Source organism: Uloborus diversus, chromosome 3, assembly GCF_026930045.1.
Source record: "Uloborus diversus isolate 005 chromosome 3, Udiv.v.3.1, whole genome shotgun sequence".
NCBI lineage: Eukaryota > Metazoa > Arthropoda > Arachnida > Araneae > Uloboridae > Uloborus > Uloborus diversus.
In genome coordinates, this window is record NC_072733.1 from 190,254,574 (window position 1) to 190,278,450 (window position 23,877).

Consider the following 23,877-nt stretch of genomic DNA (forward strand, 5'->3'; position numbering starts at 1 on the left):
TGATACTTTGACTCTCCTTTCGTTACCAAAATACCACGCCTCAATTACCTCACAAAGAACCTATTGGGTTTAGAAACTAATGTTTTTTATGCAAAGCATAATTATGTCCCTTGATAATGAGAAACAGCTGTACTTTTAATAGGTATATAATTTATATGGTTTTTAATGGTTAACGGAAGGACATTAATCTATTTAGCTGATATTGGAATTGAAATTTTAGAATCCTATGGAAGTTAATGAACTAGTTTCAAGTGAGAAATCAAATTCATAACATGCATAAATAACATTTATTCAAAAATTATATGTGCTTTCCTTATAAAAGTCTATTAATCTATTTTTTTTTAAATGTCTCATAACTTTATTTCTATCATTGTATGTGATGTGATGAAAGTAGTGAAAACAATGTTAAAAAATTGCTAAGTTTGTGAAAATCATTTTGATATGAAATATATGAATATCCACAATCAAAATTAAATATGCTTAAAATGGGAGCAATGGGGCACAGAAAATCAAAAAGCCATTCAAAAGAGTACAAAGGTTATATTAAAGTGTGCCTTGATCTTAAAGGAACAATCTGTACATTTTTAATGCACTTACAACAAAAGACAAAAACACGAACTCTTTGAAGAAAGAAAAGAAAGATCTGGGAAAAATATGTGGTTGTACTTGTGAATGTTGCTGTAAACTTGCAAAGCAATATAAGTGCAGAATGAAATCCAAACCGACAGGTCATAATTTTCCGCGTATTATAGGCATTTAAATGAGAAAATAATTAAATGAGCATGTGTAAGTGACAAAATGGATCACAGAAATGTGTTTTTTTTTTGCATTTATTGATGCTTTGATCCTTGGCTTGTTGGTTTCTGTTCCCCATTTGGAAAGCACGTCTTTCTTTAGTGATGGAACTGAAAGTCAGTACAAACAGAAATATTTGTTTACAAACTTGACATTTATGTCGGAACAATACAATATTAGGATTACGTGGATCTTTTTTGCCACAAGTCACATGAATGGTGCTGTTGACAGCATAGTATTGTGTAGAGTAAAATTTTAGGAGACTCACACAATACTCACTATTTGAAAACTTATATTATTGAATATAATGAGTTTTTTTTTTTTTCTACAAAGCAAGGAAGTTTCACTTCTAAGAAAAGTAACTGTTATAAATTATATTGAAGATGAAGATGCAGCTGAATAAAGTACACCAAATGACGAGACTATGCCAAAGGATTCAGTACTAGTTTAACAATTTTTGTTGGTTGAATATAAAGGAAAGAAGTTAACTAAGAACTAAGTTGGACATTTACTTCATAAAGATGATGATAGAATAGAAATCTTTTGGTTGAGAAAGTATGATAATCTGGAGATAATTTTTATGTTCCATGGGAAAGAAAATGAATGTTTTATTGACACTGATTAAATTATATAGTAAAGAAAAAGTAGAGAATCCGGAAATTGTAACAAATGACTCAGTGTAGAGTTCAATTTAAATTTGAATTTCAGAATGTTTTAGTAGATGAATAAATGGTTGTAAGTGGAAATGTATTATTTTGAACTTCTTGTTCTTCCGTTATCTTTACTAAGTACAATATTTCTATGCTTAAAATAATTATTTTTAAAAACTAGGGGTCAAATCGTAATGATTAAACATCCTGTACGTTCTTTATTTTTTCCAGAGTCTTTTTTTTTTTTTAGTTAAGCTGAACTTTTGGAGAAAATATGATAGAGAGAAAATCATTTCGAAAAAATGGCCTTCCGTTGCCGTCTTTAAATTTGAATTTAAAAAAAAAGTTACAAAAGAAAAGTTCCGAAACTTTGCTTTTTGTGAAGCTAGCTACAGTGTGTATAAGAGCACATACATCAATTTTTGAAAAGGAAAACAAGTAATTGTTTTGCTGACAAACCAAAATACATTGATTTCTCTGTATAAAGTATCCTTTCCGCTGGAATGCACCAACATTAATACACAAAAATTAATCTTCAAAGAGATGAATCAAAAAAAGATTTATCAAAAATTTTTACACAAATGAAAATTCACACACAAAATTAATCTTCCATAAAAATGTAGTCCCATCATTACTGAAATGATCAGATGAAATTTCAAATGAACCCATGATTACCTGACACCTTATGTTGATTTCAATCCATGAAAGCCTGCGATGTTTCTTTTGAAGTTTTTTTTTTGAGCACCTCTATAAACGAGCGAAGAGGATACATGCTGATAACAGTGTATCAACATATATCATTACATTCAACTCCATTTGTTGTACAGATGCAATGGCTACATGGACCGCTTAAAATTTCTACTTGATCGTTAATCTTGAAAAATTTTCCATAGATATTGCAACCTAAAAAAAAGGGAAAATTAAATTTTTATTTATCCATGTAAGCGGCAATATCGCAGTATTTTTTGTAAACATATCTAGTCACTTTAGGTATTTGTAAACACCTCTCAAGCTGTTTTAAACCATTTCTTTGCTATATATTATCATTTCGACATGAAATAATAGAAAGCGGAAAGAAGAAGGGAATTAAAGGAGAGAATACATATTGGATGAAAATGCGTGCCCAGAATTTTATATTAATTAAAAATGCACCTTTTGAATACACTTACCAATGCACAACTTCTCAATATAGCGTGTTCTAAAAACAACGATCTATTTTCATAATAAGTATGTTTAGTCGAGAAAACGAACACATGCATAGAACTAAGAACAAACTGTCGACTCGCGCTACAACGTGATTTAACTTACGCGAGTTTTTCACGAGTAATGAATTTTACAGCTAACAATTCCTTGCTCACAACGAGAAAATTTTCGGCTGAATAATTTCGGCAGAAAGTAGAAGATTAATTCATCTCTCTTTCTTGTTCTTCATCTTCTGACAAGTTTCCTGACGTGCATGCAGTGTCAAGGGATGACTGATTGCGAAGCCTAAAGCATCAGCATCTCCATATTTTAAGTTATAAGTATAATTACTGTATCAAACTGTACAGTACTATTATAGTGCTGTACTTAATTATTAATACATACTGTGCCTACCGTACTGTTTTATGTTATGTTGATTAATACAGATTTTTTAAAATGCAGTAAGAACTTACTTCTTCATGCAAATTTTAAAAATTCTCTTTATTAATTCCTTTTTTCTTTTCGCTTTCTATTAATTCATACCAAAATGATAATATTGTTGACTCAGAGCAACAGTAAGATATCTAATCCCAGAAATAACACTAAGATATCTTACTGTTGCTCTGAGGCGACGGTATATAGCTAAGAAATGGTTTAAAACAGCTTGAGAGGTGTTTACAAATGCCTAAAATGACTAGATATGTTTTTAAAAAATCATATGCATGCCCTTTTCCACAACGCAAAATTTCGACTCACGCGAGGGGTCTTGGAACGCCCCCATATTTTATGATTGACCAGCTTAGGGGGAGGGAGGGAAGGGGGAAACAATCAGAAATTTACTCTCTTGGCCCCTCCCAATTCGTTTCTGAAATGTACTTAATTAAAAAAAATTATATCAGCATTCCACAAATTCAATTCGTAGCACTAATTTATGCATATTTAAAGGTGTAAAATAATATTATTTAAGTAGTTAAATAAATTAAAAGGTGGGGGAAGGTGTGGCAAAGTGATAAGGGGAAATATTTACTCTGCTTTTTGCGCCACCTATCTGGTAATATTTTAACTATGAAGGAACACATGTAGTTTATTCCAGTCAGGCAAAAAACACCTCTGAAGATCAAAGCTTGTGATAATACAAACAGATTTCGAAAATTGATACCCAAGTTGTAATATTTTGTTGTAAGTCAAAAATTATTTTTGATGTCATCAAATGATAAACTTCTTGTCATAAAGATTTTAAATATTTGGTACAGTATTTATTTAGTTGATATTAAGTTTATTTGTATTTTAAATATTTTCTACAATCAGCGAAGTACATGCGGGGCAATGTGAAATAGTTTATTTTGTTTACTCGCTCACTCATTTACTAAATCACTTACGTATTTATTTAGTAATTCACTCATTTACATTCCTCCATGTAGTAATTCATTATTAATTCATGCATTCACCTATTTTCTTATTCACTCCCTCTTTTACTTGTTCATTTATTTTTCTTCGTTATCAATTAATTATCTTATTTAGTTTTTAGTTAATTTTTTCAGTATCTATTCATTTATTCATTAATCCTTTCATTTACTGACTCATTTGATCAAAAATATTTTCTACAATGGAATCGAAAATATTTCTTTAGAAAAATATTTTATATTTCACTTTGCTCCATTTTTTTTTTTTTTTTTTTTTTTAAGGAGCAAATTTACTACCAAAAATAAAACATATTGTTTCAATGCAAGTTTTATTATAAAACACAATGTACTTTTGTACTGTACGTGCTTCTTACTTTTCAAAATAAATTTCCAATTTGTTAATTTTGAAAAAGCTCAGCAATCTTAACTATTTCTCTTTGCCCCACTTTCCCCTACATTATTTTCAAGTTTGTCCAAAAGTTTTATGTCACTCTTCTGGTCTATGAATGAGTTATATTTTTATAGAAAAAAGAAGAAATTTTTAATTTTCTGTAGTACAATCACTGTTTATTCTCACCATTTTGTTGGATTCCTAGAGTATTTCGTTAATATGACTTTCCAGCTGTTCTTATTAAAATTTTGAAATGGGGTACGTACCATTATAGCTGTCACTCTGCTGGACAACACTTTGGTTTTAAATAAAAGAAAAATTTGAATTTTACCTGTGGCGTGTAATTGAATTACGAGATTTGAATAAAAAAATAATATTATTTACCTTTGTTATGATTCTGGGCCTACGTAACAGGCCTTGTGTAAGGAAAATGTCACTCTCCTGGCATTTTTGTTTGCGTTTTGGTAATACATCCAGTAGAATAGAAGGACATATTTCCTATACCCACATTAGATATAAATTAAGATTACAATTTAAAAAAAAAAGTTACATTTGGCAAACGATTAATAAAAAATGCAGATGAAGAAAAATTATATTTATTTAATTTCTGTTGTCCTTCAAAAAGAGATTTGTTGGGTATACGATTTTTTTTCTGACTTAAATAAGTTAGAGAACAACTTTCTAGAATTAAATAAATTTATTTCTAAATTAGAGAATTAGAAATAATGAGCAATAGAACTTAATTTGGAAATTGTTATTAATTTGTAGTTTTAGAATTTTTGTATAGCAATTGAAATATATATATATATATATATATATATATATATATATATATATATATATATATATATATATATATATATATATATATATATATATATATATATATATATATATATATATATATATATATATATATATATTGTAATAACTGTCCGTTATTCAAAGCATTTTTATTTTTTAAAAAATATGATTAGAAAATGTCAATCTCTTTTGGAGAATCAGTTATTTTTGGAACACAATGTATTTCCGTAATTTTTAGTTTGTAATCTAATTTTGGTATTCACTAGATGATTCAACCGTAGATCAGACAGCCGAACCGATAGTCGAAGCCTTCTTCAACCAATAAAAAGGCTTCAATTCGCTATTCAGGTGTCTGACCGGGGATGTATCAACCTTATCACGAGCTCGTATTACGAAAGGAATTTTCCCCGGATCTCTATTTTTGACTATATACAAACGAATCTTTTAATTACGAACTAAATGTTTTAGAAAGCTCAACTTTTTGGTTTGTAGAACAATTGAAGCAATGAGAAACAAGAGGGTGTAAGCGGACGTTTTAAAAATTTTAAGAAAACACGTTTAAAGTTCAGGTCCTAGGTTTCATTGATTTTTTTTTTTAATCAGTACCTATCAGGTTACTATTACTATCACTAGCCCTAAAATCGAGGAGAGTTTCTCTTATAATTTGAACTGCTTATCTCAAAATTTTTAATTTTAGCACTTTTATCTGTTTGCTTCTCACTGCCTCAGCTAGTACCTTCACGGCTAAATGGAATCATGGTTTCATGATTTATTATATCCCAATTTTGTAAAGCAGTATTTTCCCGATATTTTCACATTTTAATCCTATAAATATATAAGCTGAAAAATATCACTGCTGTACTTTAAGTAAGGTCGGTAAATTATGACATCTACAGACTGGTCCAAAAGAAACTTCGCCTGTAATGAAGCCATAGCGGCATATTTAGTGCACTATACTCCAAGGTTCGCCGTACCTACCACTACAAGCGGTTTAACCATTTTGAAGGGACACTGAATACTGTTCTGTTTTCTGATCCTAACCAGAAGCCGAACAACCCCTGATCCAGCACCCGCAGTGGTATTGATTTGGAGTGAGAACGTGTTAGACTTGACCACGAATATATTCAACGTGCTGCAGTCATCATTAGGGAACCAAAATTTCAGAAAATGGTTGATTGATTGCATGCGCTGGAGTTTGATGATTTTATACAATGGATTACTCGCCAGGTTCCACATGGCGATAAAATAAAATAAACAAAATGACGACCAGCCGCCCATTTAAACCGTCCAGTCGTTAGTTTCCCAAACCCCTCAGTGTTTTGGATTAACGTTAACCTGATAAATTAGTTAATAAGTTTGTCGTTCTTTAAACTGATAATCTCTATGTTTTAGTATAACTTTAAATGCCAGTTTGATGTTCAGTTGATTTTAAAAAAAGTGGCTTCTAGAAGAAAAAAAAAGAGGTGTCTGATGAATTTGCTGCTACTCGACACTGGCGACCAGAAAAGTTTCCTAACCTTGATTTTTAGTGTGTGAACATTAGCAAGTAGTTAGTGAAACTCCTTATTCTTTGCGAAACTACTTCATAACTGTGAAAGAGCTCCAACTAAACGGCATTAACTCTGAATACACCATACACACTGATGGATTTGACTTACTAACCTGATACTTTAAGAAGACCCCAGGGATCTGGCACGAATTGAAGTTCAGCCTGCTGCGTAGTTGTCTTAATGGCGATTTTGCTAGAAGTATCAGCATTTCTTACCGAAGATGAAATTTCGAAATCTGATGCCTGATAGGTCGAGCGTACAAAATCAAATGAGTTGGCACGTGTACTTTGTGCAACATCAGGTTCTGTTGTGGCAACCTCCTTCACGAAATGAGGAAATGAATTTGTTCTCTCAGTGCTGTATCCGTACTTAGGAGTAATCGAGGAGGATTCAGAAAATCTTGTTGTCGGTCGAGCAGTAGATTTTGATTCCGGATACATTTGCGTTGGTCGTGGGCGAACTCTGCTTCCGTACTTCAATGTTGTTTTCTCTTGAACTGCAATCACAGGTCCTGCAAAAAAAAAAAAAAAAAAAAAAAAATGAATGTCAGAAAAAAAAAAAAAAAAAAACTGATCTAAACTTGACTTAATTGTGTTACCGCTTTGTACTTGGAGTTTTCTTCACAGTTGTAATGTAACGAAAAGATTCGTTACATTAATCTTTCTTTGTAGTTTTCTAATAGTGTTTCACCATATTTTCTCAAAGCAATACTTCTCAATAATTTTATTAATTAAAGGTTTCATTGTAACAGGCGAGTAGGATTCTTTGAGAAATTTATTGGTATTTTTCCCAGAAAGTCATTGCTCAACGTTCATTCTTGAGACAATTATCTTCAATAAATCTTTGCCAAGAGGTCTACTGTTTCACCACCAACCACAAAAGTTTCAAATAAGAAATCGCTCTCTTTCGTCTATAACTGTCAAGGGGGGATCCGTTTTTGATTTATCCCTCAGCACCTTTGCCGAAAATGGCACGGGGGTATTTTATTCCATAAAGTTTTACATAAAAACAGGCCCTTTTAAAAGCTTTCGGGTCGATATTTGGGAACGCATAGGTAAATATTCATTTTCTGCGTTTTGGTTTGCTGATTTTGTTTCAAGAATGTGTGTTTTATCGGAGTTTAAGTTATTTTTAAAAATTATGATTGGTGTTGAGATGCGTTGTATTGGTGGATCGCTTGCCATTTTCAAGAGATGTTCATGTGAATCAACGTTAAGTAATGTCTATACTATACGTTAACATCGGTACATCATACATCGGTATGTTAAGTATCACAATGCAATTGTGCTTTAAAATCTAAGAAATATAATAAATAGTGCTATATTTTCGGAATACCTACAAAAGAGGGCTTCAATATCATCGAAAGAACGATGAAGGAATATGATCTTCATTTGCATTCTTCAACTGCTTAACCAACCAAACACGTTTACAAAAATATTCCTATGCTTCAAAGGACATCGTGTATTCCATTCGGGGAAAATATGGCCGATCCGCAAGTCCATTTACAGTTCAATAAATTGTATATGATTGTTAATACACTTCAAAGCGATACGTTTGTAAGTTAAAAAATGAAATCGCAGTATTATTTATAACTATTAATTTAATGAGCTCAGTTTGTGGTCTAGTATATGGTGTCATAAAATGGATAATAAACTAAGAGATGCTTCTGCTTTTTGAACTCTTTTTTTTGTTTCTAACATTGCTATATTTCTTATTTGTTACTTTTCATATTTGTTACTTGTTGTATCCATTAAATAAAAAATACTATTTGTAAATGTTCGAAATAACATTTTTCATTTTATTTGATGAAATATATGTAATAGTTAATGAATTAAGGAAGTACGATTCGAATGTGTTACTTCTAGACTTACTTCGGACGTGCATAAATGAACATGTCTTAGTCATACTGTTACATAATAGTAAAGGAAGGTTTTACCAAAAACAAGTTTAGTACCAAGACCCCCGCAAACCTCGAAAAAAATTTTTTTAAAAAACCCAAAAAAACTGGAGATGTAAAACATATTTCACGCTCACGTTTAATTTTTCCGTAAGATATTTTTTTTTATCGTTCAAAAAACATTTGGTGTATGATTTCATTTTGTTTTCCTTTTTGAATGAACAATATTATCTCTTTATTTGTAGATAAAAATAATTTAGATTGAGTTGGTTTAGGAAAAAATTCGGCCATATATATATGTATATATATATATATATATATATATATATATATATATCCAATCATACTCCAATTAAATTCATTTGACTTCTCACTTCTATGCCATGTACTAGTCTGTACACAATTAGAAATATGAGTTAGATCAACATTTTATTTTAATAATGTTGTTGATGGTACCCGTACATTTTCGAAGTGTCGATATGGTAAAAGCATGGAGAGCTAGCTGGTTTTGATGTAAAACAGGCTTCCGAGAGGAATTTGCTACCTAATTGACAGGGATTTGTTCAAATCCGTTTTTTTGGCTTGATTGTTCAAAGAACAAATTGTGGTGGGGGGGGGGGAGCTCCTTTGAACATCCATGGATTGATGGTTTTGATACTAAACACCTCAATAAAAATACTTAAAAAGAACAAAACGAATACATTACTTCTAGTTTTACTGGGGATGTGCATAAGTGAACATGTTTTAGTTAGATTTACATCAGTTAAGTAATATTCTCTAAGAAATTGTGTAGAAGAAACTGCAGAAATTAACTTGACTATTAAAGATACTTACTAATTCTCTCAGGAAGTCTCGGATATGGAGTGGGTAATGAAGGTGAAGGAATGCTATTCATGGTAACATTTTTTGCTTGACTTTCAGGTGTCATGTCGTTTCCTGAAGAGGAAAGAAGTTATCAAAATAACATCAAAATAATAGATTTCAGCTAAATAAAAATAAAAAAAGAAATTACCACATGTAAATCTTGGACAGCAATACCCTGGAACTTTTTCTGGCTGGCAACCTGGTGGAACCGGGCAATCTTTCTTTGTGCATATCTTTCTTCCATAGACACATCGACAAAAATCACAGGGATCTGCTGTAATTATCAACTCTCCTTTCGTGTAAATACGGCCGTTAACAAAACAAAAATCTGAAAAGGAAAAAAAAATCAATGAGGAATTGTCAATGGTGATTAACCCTTTAAGACCACCTATTTTATTTATTATTTTTAATCCAATTGTTGAAGCCCCTGCGTCAGTCGTCTGAAAAGAAATATTAATACAAGCCACCGTGTCTCAAATTGTTAAAGAAATTAAAAGAAATTTCTAAACATCTATTTTTCACGTTTAAATTTCAAAAACATTAACTTTTTTCAGAGAAAATAAAAATGAAAAAACTATAATTTACCTGAAATCATGTCAGGATCACTTCCGGCTGAATCAACTGTACTGCCGTTCACTTTAACATGCTGTCCTCGCATCGCATCTTGAGCAACGAAGGGAATAATGTCATATCCTTGCGCGGTACTTAATTTTTCATGTGGATCCTGAATTCGAGGGCCTTTGGTAGCTTCCTTTTTAATGGAACTAATATTTACCTTAGTAGATGTAGAGTGTGTTGTAAACTTTAATGATTTTATTTCAGTTGGGTCTGAATCAGAAACCGGTTTTTCAGCCGCAGGTGTAGAAACATCAGTTCTTCTTTCTTCAGGATTTACATCTCTTTGCTCATTGATACTAGATTTGAAAGGTAGGATCGCTTCATTTCCTTGCATCATTTTAATTATGTTGAAATATGGAGAAGTTTCATCTTGCATTGAGCGCATGGTGGACTCGAAACTATTTCCTATGTTCGGAAATAGAGTTGTAAGCAGTGAAGTGGTCTGTTTTAAATCTTGGACTGGTTGTTTTGTGACAAATTCATTGTTTGCCATCTCCTGTGTTATTTTCTCTACAGACTCAAATTTGTTTTCTGGCAATCGACTAGCTGTTTCCTCTTCTCCAGTGTGGTTCTCTTGCGACCAGTTATGAGAGTCGTTTTTTCCGAGAGCTGGAAATTCATTCATGATACTTGAAGGCTTCTTGGAATTATTTCTTTTCCCCGAAAATGACATTTCAGTGGTAAAATGAGATAGATTGGCAGTTTGCGAAAGCAATTGACGCAGCAAATCTGTAATTTCGAGCGTATGAACTTCAGGTGAACCAGTTAGAATGCTTCCTTCTTCATCAGTTTCATCTTCGCCGACACCGAAGAAATTCATTGGCGTTGTCACGGCACTTTCCTCATTATCTGTGTTGTCAGAAAATGAAAACAGGTTAGATTCGGAGCGAATGACCACAGTAGTTTCTGTTTCTTGAGTGTAATTATCCAGAGAGAGCATTTCTTTCGTATTTACAGACATTATGCTTATTTCCTCATCATCGTCAAATTGTAAATCTTCACGTGGAGGAATGTTGGAAACACCTAGTTCTTCTTTATAATTTTTCTCATAAACTGGATGAGAGTTAACATCTACTTGCTGTAACGCTTCATTCAGTGATGTGTTTAAATTCTTATCTGAACGCTTTACGGAAATCTCTGCTGATTGGGTGGTTACTTCGGTTTTGATCTCAATAACGTTTCCTTTTTCACGTGGAAGTTCTTGGTCATTTTTTCCATAAACTACAAAAGAATTATCAAAAACCAATTTTAGCTCTTCACTCAATGCCATATCTGAATCGTTCGTACCCTTCTTGAGAATATCCATTGATTGTGTTACCGCAGTTTTGCTTACAGTCATTTTTGATATGGACGGATAATTGTTGCCATGTATCAGATTCAATTCTGTGCCGTGATCGTCTTCATCATCCGGGCCTAAAAAGTGGAAAAAATTTCAAATCAATTCAAGGAACGATACGAGTCATTGTAGTAAAGCGTATACTTCAAACAAAAATATTATATTTATTACCTCACATTGTCAAAATATTTACAAAGCTAAGCAAAATTTGCTACATCGTATCATTTTCAAATTTCAAATTTTTTAACATGAATAAATACACACACAAATTTTCTTTTTTTGCGCTTGAAAAACCAGGTTTTCATATAATTTTGAAATCTTATATATGATTTAAAAATGATATGAACGCCTGGTTTTTCAAGCATAAAAAAAGGAAACAATGCTACTAAATAAACGTAAGACCTATCAGTGTTAAAAAGAGAATCAGTATTTTTATTATTTTGCAAAACATAATTCAAACAGACATTATTTGTGATTAATAAAAATATTTAGGTGTCCAGCAGGAGGCCTAAAATTTAAAATTTTCTACAAAAAAATTTGTTTTTTTTAATTTAACTTTAAAAGACTATACATTTAAATAAAAAAAAAGCTCCCTAGGTAGATTTCTTTTGTGTACCTTAAATTTTTAGCAACTCAGATTAAAGTGATATAAAACTAATGCATATCAAAAACTAGCTAGAAAAGTGACTAAAACATGTATACACTTTTAAAATTCATTTCCCTCAAAACTGGAGGTGAAAATTAAAAAAATTCCACAATCTTCAAATTTTGCTTGAAGGGTGCAATATCATTTAACACTGAATTTCTTGAAAGTCACTGATGATGCTGAAACCGCTTGCCCCTGCAAAACACTGTTGTGTGACTGGTCAACCATTTATATGGCTAAAATTTTCCCTAAATATCCTTTTCGTGGAAAAAATCTTCATGGGTCAAGTCTTCCTATGGGTCAAACCTCCCTAGTTTCCTCCTACCGAAGGTCTATTCCCTCCAAAGCATAATTAGATCAACATTTTAAAATACTCTAAAATCGACTGAAATTTGCGTAAATTTTCAACATTTTGTGAAAACAAGGAATATGGAATTTACTGAACACATTTGTTTTGATTCAGTGTGTAGCTGTCATAAACTTACATCTGTAGGAAACCGGGCAGCAGTGGTCAGAAGGAATGATAGGTTCACAGCCATTCAACTTGTTCGAGCATTCAATCACTTTACAGACTACACCGGATTCCGTGCAGTAGCAATTCTGACAAGCTAGGAAGTTCGGTACATTGTCACCAATGTTGAAGATCATTGGGTCCACGACGCACTTTCCTGCAAATTAATTATTATTGTTATTGCAACTTAAAAAAAATCGATTCTCTTGCAGCATTTGAAGCATATAGCTGCAAAGTAGGTACCTCCAAAAAATTTGTTTAGGAGATAATCACATCTCAATAGCTACAAAAATATGATTCGTAGTAACTTTTCCTGTTCTTTTTTAAAGCATATTTAAGAAACCATTTGAAACTCTCTGGCCGTCTCAGGTTGTTGGTCTACATAAGTATTGCAATAAAAAAAACTGAAAAAAAAAAAACATTTGCCCAAAGATTTGAAATGGAGATGCCTACTTTTGCAGCTACGCGCTTCATTTTTTCTCTAGTAGAATATGCTAGAGACCCTATATAGAAACTACGCTTCTATATAGGGACTCTAGAATATGCAATGTTTGAATTCAGTACAATGAGGTGCCCATACTTGGAATAGTATCCGTTTGGGATATTTTGACGAATTTTGTTTTGAGTGTTGGTACGCCTGTCAATATCCACCAGTGAGAAACAAATGGTGTTACAGACTAAACGAACAATTGTCTTTTGAGTTAAACCGTAGTGCTTCAGCTTTATGGGTATGTGTAATTACTTCGAAAATTTTGACAAAATATGCGATTTTTAAGTACGGAAACAACATAGGTTACCAATGTTAACTGTTTCGAACAATTTTTTTTTTTATTTATTTAGTTGTAAAATAAACTTCATTGAAATGATATTGGTAACCCAAGCTATTAATCTAGCGAAAAAAAGAAATATCAAAATGTTAGGTGCCTCAAGTTAGGGAGCAGGGAAAATGATTATTTTTTGAAGAGACATATCTACACGTATGTATCTTGTCCTGAGGTTCAATACTTAAGTTCTTCCTAATAAAATAATACTTTGTTCAAATTAAAAACATTTGATAAATATATCTACTAAAGGTAAACATTAAAAAATGTCCCAAGTATGGGCACTTGACTGTAATCAAACTTCTGAAAATCTAATAAATTAGGAAAATTAGATTGAAATAATCTTATGGTATATGAGTTATACAATAAATTTGAAAATATTTACTATACGAGTACAAAAGACAATTTGTCACAATTTTAAGAAATACGTAATACTTTTGACAGAAATAGGAACCTAGAATATTAATTGCTAAATAAATTAACGTCATGCCATCCCATCATTAGATATACCATATACAGCCTGCCAAATAACATGAAGCAGAGAGAAGCAAATTAATGCCAGTGGCAAAAATAACATTATGCGTGAAACTCGTTCTGAGCAATTCCACGGGTAACTGACTGACATTTTTAAAGCACAATAATAAATGTATCGCAATATTCAGGGCAAAAGATACATTGTACATACTTTTTTTTAAAACCTGGTTTATTGAATTTTTTAAGGTGAATTTAATGGTATAACCAAATATTTTTTGCCTTAAAAATGCCTGTCAGTTATTAGTGGAATTGTCCCTCTAAATTCAGAGCAGATACAATATTCTAAAAGTTGCTCGCATACAAAAATACATAAATGTGAGACGTATAGTTAAAATATGGCACATTAAGTATTTCTAATGATTAACTTTGGCATAGGGCTTTAAAAAAAAAAAAAAAACCTTTATATTATCTTACACCTTATACTTTTAACTTAGGTACATTTTCAAACGTATAAGCCATAAAGGCGTCTAGGTAATTTAGAGAACCGCATTAAACTATTATACGTTGATCGATCTGGCAGGTCAAAAGGCGAGTTAGCAAGAACGTCAACACTATTAAACGTTGTATGTCTTAATTGTTATGCCAGTGATGGTGAACACATATTTCAAAAAGAACAGCACAAAGCTTAACATGCGAATGAACAGAAAGTCACATCAGAGTTTGCTATGATGATTTCCCAACTTCAAGCGAAATTATTGTTTCTAATATGGCTGCCTTTCCTCACCGCATCATTTGCAGGCCAAGTAAAGTGCCCCAGAAACTAGCAACCATTCTTTCATTTATCACCACTATAGGCGGATGCTGTTCATGAAAATTTTGGCACTCAGTTTCTTAATACATGAACGCGCCTTGGATATTAGCATCCAAACCTAATACATACTCAAGGGATATTAAACATGCTGCATAATTATACATGGACACCGAAGTTTTTTTTTTTTTTGCATTATGAAAATCCACTGACTTGTGCTAGGTTTGACTTACGTTCACGACGTTATGCTCTTCGGTTTGATTTTATAACGAAGACCACATGATTTCAGGCCCAATGACAGGTAACATTTTAATAGACATTTGATCTCAATTGCACTTTTCTTGAGATACTTTCGAGATGGAGCATGAAATTAAATTCTGTTACTATCAAATTTTAAGGGAAAAAGAGCCACTTCCTCTTAGGTAATATGCTTCTGTTTTAGGATATACATTTCAATTATTGCATATATTAGTTCCTTAAAAACTATTGCTCTTTTTTGAAAGGAGCTATCACTTTTGGAAGAACTTATTGAACTCCTGTTCCTTCATCCAATTTTCTAAGGCATTTGCAATAAAAACGTATTACATATTGCTGTTGCTAACACGTTATTACACAGGGTGTTTATAAAGTCTCGCATTCATAAAGAAATTATATTTAAAAAAACTATTTAAGACTTATACATATGCGAATGCTGTTCTGAAAGTATCGAGACTGAATTCATTCTATTTATTCCAGAAAACCCCTAGCGGTGAGACTGTGCGCATCATGCACGCGTATATTTAAAACTTGTCTCACAAAAATCGGCAGGCGTGTACTGCGCGCCGTTCAGTCACACTGACTTCTTTCACGTGGATTGTTTGCGTACGTTCGTCGGAAAACAGAAAGTGTGCGAAAAAAAAAAAAAAAAAAGCAGCGAATCTGTATCAATTTTTGCTTTAAGCTCGGTAAAGTGAGCACCGAAATCTACCTTAAGAGAGGCTGTTCGCAGAAAACGACGGGTGTTGTGGGCGTCCTCTTACTGGATGCTTCATCATGACGGAGCCCCAGCGCATACCAGTAATCTTGTGCAGCAGTTCCTGACAGAACACGGAACAACCCAAGTAGCACATCCTCCCTACTCGCCGGACATTTCACCTCCAGATTTCTTCCTCTTTCTCAATATCAAAAACACCTTAAAAGGACACCGGTTTCAGGACATTGAAACCCCAAAACAGAATTCAAAGCAGCAGCTTCAGACCACCCCAAAGTCTGAGTTCCAGAAATGTTTCGTGGACTGGAAGCATCGTTGGGCCAAGTGTTTTACTGTCAATGGAGCATATTTTGAAGGAGATTGACTCAAAACCTTTTTATGTATGTATGTTTTTGCATAATAAATTCAGTCTCCGATGCTTTCTGAACAGCAATCGTATATATTTTTTCATTTTGAAGCTTATCTTATATTTTTTTCTCCTCATTTGTATAGTATTAGTTAAAGGAATGTAAGTGGGGCTAAAATAGAAAATAAAGATAGGTCTATCAAAGAAAACACTACCAGGGGCGCCGTGAGCGGAGATTTGAGGGTCAACCTCTCAGAACCTTTGATTTTGACACAAATTGTCCATTCTAATATGACAGTTTATATCCATATAAAGACTTACGATCAAACCCTCTCCCCTCAGAAGGTAAACTCTCGCTGCGCTAGAGCCTGGCACGAATTTGAAAATCAAAACTTTCTCAGGAATGCAAAAGGTGCAGACGTAGAAGTGTAATAACGTTGTGAAAAAAAAAAAGTTAAGTTTTTTTTTAATACCCTTATTTTTCCCTTCGTATAATTAAACATTATCACAGCCAGTCGCTACTTTGATTTTCATTAGCCCTCTATGAATAGCTGATAAAGATTATGTATTTACTAATATTAAAACTTTTAACAAAAAAAAATCCGATAAGAATAATCCTCATCCATCGAAAAGGAAAGGCTAATTGAAAGCAACAATGAAGCAGCATCAGCAATTAGTTCTTACCTGGGGTGGTGGTGTTTGTAAGTGAAGAAATGGTTGTAGGCGGTGGGATGTCTTCAGGATCACTATCATAGATGGTGCTTGGTGTAGTCGTGACGGTTGTAGTCTCCGCTGTTGGATTCGTAGTTGCAAATTAGTTAAAACATTTTTTATTAGTAAAAACAAGAATTGTACATTAGGATCAGTAGCTTTTACTTATTACAATTTACAAAAGAAAAAAGCAACAAAAACTTACGAAACACATTGATGCGGGGGAAAATATGACCTTTGTATACTGTTTTATGGGAACCTGAAAATATTGAATTAAGTGTCAAATTTATCATAACTGATAGTAAAAGCATCATTTATTAATGGAACTTTATTAAAAAAAAAATCATGCCCAATGAAAAATCATCCCTGCGCAAACTACACAACATTAAAATAAGTAAAGTAAATAAAATGAATAAAAACTTGAAATGCTTTCTTAAATCAAAATGAATAATTGAAATCCTGATCTAGTAATAAAATTTATTATGATTCCTCACGCGGCTGTTAACAGAAAACTTTTGGCAGTTTGCATCTATTTACGCAGTATGCCGATTAAACTTCTCACTACATAAAGTTGCGATCATTTTACTTTAAAAAACCGGAAAGCATCGCACACAATGGCGTTATCATGGTTATACTGATCGGTAAAAGACTAAATCCCACACCCTCTGTTTTTAGCAAAGATTGCTCGAATTTGAAAGACCGTTTTCATGTAAGATATGCAATCGGTAAAGCAAGAGGCAGCTCCTTGGTTGAAGGAAAATTATTTCAGAGCTGAACGTAAATTTGCTGTCTTAAGTGCAAGGGCGTAAACAGCGAGGCTCCGATAGAAGGTCATGGGAGGTCATTATAACCTTCCAAAAATGTTCTGCATTCGGCAAATTTTGCTGACAATTCGGAAAATTTGGTGGGAACATTGAGATCCTTTCTTTGAGAAAGGATCTCAATGTTGCCACCAAAAAAAAAAAAAAAAACAAGAATCTTTTCAATTTTTAAATTTTTTTGAAGATTCCCAATATTAATGCTCATCAGATGTTATGTAAGCATGATATGTGTGCACTGTGCATGTTCGTATGTTATCATGCGGTAAAATTGGAATTTCATTCGGGAAATTGAGAATTTGAAACATCTCAAACACTTTAGTTCGGGGAGCCCCGGCGTAAGAGTTCAAAGGGGATAACAATGACAGAAGCAACTTCGTTGCAGAAATTTATTATCGAAATAATTCCCATTTATGGACTAGTTTTTGAGTACATTATTTTAAAAAGAGTATGGAACTATGAAAATAACAGTAATTTTGAATTTTGCAATTTTTATGGAGATAACCAGATTTATAAGCATAAATTTAAGACGACGGACAATAGTTCATTGCAAAAAGTTTGTAAACGAAACAGTTAACATTTAGGGACTATTTCAAGCATAAAAATTTTCTCAAGTTATGTTATTAAAAAAAAAATACTGTCCTCGCAGTTTCATTAAATTCTATGTATCATTTCAGATATATTTTTAGTTCCTTCAGTGCCTAAAAAGTGAGGTATTTATACTGTTATGAAACATGGCGCCCTACCTTTGAGCACGGCCTTGATTCGGTATGAGTCGGAGCATTGCTAAAAATTACACACACAAATAAAAACTCAAAATGTTCTGCTTAACATTGCAAGAACAAAACGATACCAAAGCTTCAACCATAAAGACATTTTAATAAAAATCTGTAATTACTTTTTTCAATGTTCGACATTGAAAAGTGTTTCGATTCACCCCGTTTTATAGCACATTGCACTGTCGTACCGATTTTATGTGATAACTCAGGAATCTTCCTGAGATTTAAAATAAAAAAAAAAAGAGAAACCGGAGCTCTGCCTAAAGAAAAAAGTGAGTTTTTCAAAGAGTTTTGATAAGGAAAGCGTTATTCTGTACTCTCAGCGTGAAACATATTTGAAATAAATTGTGCTTGATATCTGATTTAACATGAAGTATACAAAATGTACTTACCACAATCGTAACTCGATGGGCAACAATTATAGACATTCTCAAACCGTGGAGTACATCCCTTGATTTCAAGATGGCAATCGGGCTTCAAGCATCTTGTTTCTCCTTTGATGCAGAAACAGTATTCACAAAAGGCTTTGGACAACATGGCAGATCCTTCTGCGTATAATGTGCCATTCACGATACACCCTGAAATTTAATAGTAAGTAGATTATTTCTTGCAATATTTGTCATGATATCACTAATTGTTTGATAAATGTAAAATAGTGAAGTGTAAATCGTCTGATTTATTCTGTCTTTTTTTTAATACAGTAAAACCTGTAAAGTTGACTACTCTTGTAAGTTGACCACCTGTCTAAGTTGACAGCTATTTTCAGGCACAGAATTAGATCTTATCACGAAATTCAACCGCTATAAGTTGACCTCCTGCTTAAGTTGACCACTAAACTAGTGCACCGAATGTAGTCAACTTATACAGGTTTTTCTGTATATCTCTTGCTAATATTATTTTTATGTAAAATAGTACAGTCGAACTGCTAATAACGAGCCTAATTTAACGGAGATCCGGATGTAGCGAGGCAAGGAAAAATACTTGGTTGGTACAATGCTAACTCTATCTAAGCAAAACTCGCTTTTAACGAGCAATACCTGCTTAAAGCGAGCAATACTTTAAGATTCATAAAACTTCTGTTGATTTCCAGCTCAGCTTATCCTTCCTAGGAAAAATTCCTTTAACACTCCGAACAAAAAGTTAGTAAGGACCCATAAATGATGGCAAGATGTGATGACTACCTTTTTTTAATATTTTTAAATGCGAGTAGAGAAGCATTTGAATATTATACATTTTTTGACGCCAATGTTATATCTACCGAGATCCGACTTTTGAAAATTTGTAGCTCGAATTCAAGCTAAGTAGATTTAAAAATATCAAAAGGCTACTATAACGACAAATGTGTAGAATTTCAAGCTGAAACACCTTCAACATAGTCAATGGCTTCTGATGCGCAGAAAAACAGTAGTTGGGCGGGTAAATGACATCCCCCCCCCCTTCCTTGTCATAAGTATTTCTCGAAAAACAATAACACAAAAAAGATACAAAAAGACAGTTCAAAGCAAGTTCAAACTTCTTTAGCACCTTACAAAAAAAAAAAAAAAAGAAAAAGCGAGTGCATATGAGTTTAATGATCCTTTTCTCGCACCTGTTTTTTACGAACACTTGGTTATAACGAGCAAATATCATGGTTCCTTAACGCTCATTACAAGCGAGTTCGATAGTATTCAGAATCTTACTTCATTCATATTGTGAGCCATTGAAAGAAAGTTGATGTAAAATTTGCTCTCATTAAGAATAAAGTGAAAGAAATGAGTTTTAAACTCATTCTATTTCATGCGAAAGTTACTTTAAGTCTACATTAAACCATTTACAGATAGAGAATCATTGTAAAACAGAACAACAGCAGTGCTTTGGAAAAATAAAGTTACTAAATCATTCAATAACTCAAAATCTTGTTCTATTGACCTACACAGGTTTTCCTCTCAACGGCGCTCATATAATTTTAGTATCATGTTTCGTTTCATTCAGCCATCAACTGCATTGACTATCAGGCTTGACGAGAGGCCATGTCTGCCTAGTTGGAAACTAGGGGCTCGTCACTTGAGCGGACACAGCTCGGAATCGAAGTTGTATAAAATTTAATAATATTATGGGGGAGGGGGGCCCGGCAACCAAGTTTACAAGGAGCCCGCCTTGGCTCTCAGCGGCCCTGCTCATTAGGGTCTGGTGGGGTAAAGTGGTCATAAAATCGTAGGTTTCCAACTTAGGTGGGTAATAAATGCAACAAATTCTTTAAACACTTCAACTTTTTTTGTTGTTATTTTACATTGCATTATTAAAGAACACGGTACATTGAATTTTAGGAAGAAAAGTATTGATTTTAGTAGTTTTATAGAACTTTCTTTTTCCTATGTTTTTATGACCACTTTACCCCATGGGGTGGGGGAAAGTGGTCATAGCATGGGGTAAAGTGGTCATAGTTAAAAATAGATGCAAAACCTTTATAAAGAACCCTAATACTTGTATATTTCAGTTGTTTTTATAGTTACAAGTATATTCACGAGTATATGCGTGTATACACGAATATATACGTGTCGTGTTATACACGAGTAAACACATTCCTATATGAGTAGATACATGTATACATCGGATACATGCATGCACGTGCCTACTCAAGTATATACGTGTATATACGAGTATATAAGCATGTATACGTGATTACCTACAGGAGTGTATACGTGTCTACATGAGTACATACGTGTCACATGTATATACGTGTTACGTATATGTACGTGTCATGTGTTTATACGAGTATATACGCGTATAAACGAACATCATATGCGCGTCTGCACTTGTATCTCGAGAAAATACGTGCATACTTGAGTATATATGTGTATAGTAGACGTACATACGCATATATAAGTGTACATACGTACATATACGAGTATACACGAGTTAATTCGTGGATACATCCAGTGCGTCTTTGTACGTGTCTACTCACGTATATATAATATGGAAGCACGAGTACATACGCACGTATACGTGTAAACACGATTATATACCTGTATAGACGTATAGACGTACATTTACGTGTATACACCAGTACATGTATGTATACACGAGAATATACGCTTATATACATGTTGGCCTACAGAGTGAATCTAAGCTCTTGGGCAAAATCAAAGGGGTGTGAGAGGGGAGGATAAGAAGCAAAGAATCATTAGGACGTTATAATCACTGACGCGCTACATGCACACGAAGCCAGAAACTGATGGATGCAAAGCAGGGCACAAATTTGTTGCACAAAGATGATTTCACCTAACATTTTAGTTTTTAAGAAATATTTAAAGCAGTTGTTGAAAGTTACGGTCTGTAGTAGCTTGAATACACGTATCGCAACAAAGGCGCAGCGGCTGATGAAAGTTTTTCAAAAGTCTCGTTATTGCAACAGAGAGGGATCTGTGAATGCGACGCTTGTATTACAGCCGAAGGTCGCAAATTTCATCAATCGCTTTAAAACTTTCTTAAGTAATAAAATGTTGTGTAAAATTGTATTTGTGTTATATATATATATATATATATATATATATATATATATATATATATATATATATATATATATATATATATATATATATATATATATGTGACTTTTTTGCATCCATCAATTTCTCACTTTGCGTGCATGTAGCGCGTCAGCATTGTGTTTGTGACCATATTTCCTTATTGATTCTTGCTTTTTATTCTCTCCTCTAACACCTTTTAATAATTTGCTCAAGAATATAAACTCACCCTGTATATCTTTATATTATATTGTATGTGTCTACTCGAGTACGTACGCGTATATGCGTGTCTACCTGAGTATATAAGTGTTCTTATATATACGAGTATAAGTGAGCATATACGTGTATAGTAGAATGTATAGCTGTATGGATTAAAAATACTTAGAGATACCTAAATACGTATTTATTGGCGCATTTATGTGAATACGTCTATGTACATGTCTACACGAGTATATATGCGTATATATACGCATATACTCGTATGTTTAACCCCGTTTACTGTAAAAAAATACATTTTAAGTAAAATTAATATGTATCTTCCTTATACCTAAAGATTAAGTGACATTAGAAGAACAATATTCGTTAAGCCTAATATTATGACCACTTTACCCCATCTTACTTAAATTGTTCTAAAAAATTATGCAAAATAGATTCAGCTAACTGCTAATGAGTAAGAGTTCTTGAGACATGTAGGAAGCTTCCTGTATAGTCAATCTGTTCCAAATTCTAACAAACAAAATTTCCCAAGAATGTTAAAATAGGTGTTTAGATTTTAAAATTTTTCATATTCACGCAAAATATTTTTTTTTACCGAATTAAATTTTGCCAGTTGTAAAATTTCGTATTCAAAATGTAGTTTCTAACTGCCTTACTCTAAAGTAAAATTTTTACATTCATTCGAACATTTCTTTCCAAGCTATAGCCATTTATTTGACGTATGACCACTTTACCCCATTGACCACTTTCCCCCACCAGACCCTATATATAGTTTCCTGTTTCTCCTATGTTTTTGATTTCGATTCTGAGTCACAACTGACTACAACTGTATTTATGTCGAGGACTGCATACTAAGTGCCTTGCCTCCATTATTTTTTTTATACCGATAGATGGCAGCACCATCACCGGATCGAACAGTTAATGAGAATTTAGAACTAGACCAGGAGCTAATAGCTACCTGGTGCTAGCACCGCCAGAGGTATCGTTTCACTTGGAGGACATTGAGACCACGAGCATATTTAACGTCGCCCAGTCCCCTTTAATGACGACGGTGGATCTTCGACCATCGAGGTTCGAACGCAGGATCCTCCGGCCCCGAATCCAACACTCTACTGATCGGGCTTCCCCTATGTTCTTCATTATTTAATTTAGAAGTTTTCGAGCATTACTGTTCGTGAAATATGAACCGAGATGGCGCTGCTGAGTTCAAAAAAAAAAAAACTTTCACTTGGATTCGAATGTTGACATTTGTACTCGTACCGCTCGGTCATGTTAAAACAAATAGAACAATGTTCTAACTCAAGAATGTTAATTACGGTCGAAGAAATAAATTACGAACCGTGGTGTTTTGTTAATCTTTTATCTTACCCGTTTTTATGTGAATGGTAATTCTTTTGGATTTCTTTTGGATATTCGGAAGTGATCATCGTTTTAAGCAGGTAAGGAAAGTTCAATACAGTTATAAGTTCGTTCAATGGTTTATTTCAAATAGTGTGCATTATTCCTACCTAACACAGTTACTTGGCTTAAACTTTCATTTTCAACAAGAGTTAGTTCTATTTTTGCTCAAGCAATCTAACAACAAAACAAAGGAACATCAGGAATTTCGCTATATGTTTCCATTGACATCGTGCTCAGTAATTTACCTTTTAATGTTGCAGAGACAATTTTTTATTTTCCAAACCTTATGAAACACTTATTGTAAATAGCTTTTTTGCAAGACTTTTTACGATTATTATTAATAATTATTAGTGTGGCCTTTTTCCGACATACTGCTTACC

The 23,877-nt window shown here is 33.0% G+C and overlaps 1 protein-coding gene across 1 annotated transcript in view; it reads right to left on the reverse strand.

Annotated features, from left to right (window-relative positions):
- Window positions 1-1,831: 1,831 nt before the first annotated feature.
- Window positions 1,832-23,877, reverse strand: part of LOC129219099 (uncharacterized) — a 43,682-nt gene continuing 21,636 nt past the window's right edge. The window contains exons 4-12 of the mRNA XM_054853419.1: window positions 18,767-18,952; window positions 16,983-17,036; window positions 16,751-16,858; window positions 12,622-12,804; window positions 10,122-11,567; window positions 9,685-9,864; window positions 9,507-9,608; window positions 6,888-7,286; window positions 1,832-2,348 (exon numbers count right to left, since the gene is read on the reverse strand). Of these exons, the coding sequence (XP_054709394.1) occupies window positions 2,233-2,348; window positions 6,888-7,286; window positions 9,507-9,608; window positions 9,685-9,864; window positions 10,122-11,567; window positions 12,622-12,804; window positions 16,751-16,858; window positions 16,983-17,036; window positions 18,767-18,952 (2,774 nt within the window). The 3' untranslated portion in view covers window positions 1,832-2,232. The remainder of the gene's footprint in view (window positions 2,349-6,887; window positions 7,287-9,506; window positions 9,609-9,684; window positions 9,865-10,121; window positions 11,568-12,621; window positions 12,805-16,750; window positions 16,859-16,982; window positions 17,037-18,766; window positions 18,953-23,877) is intronic.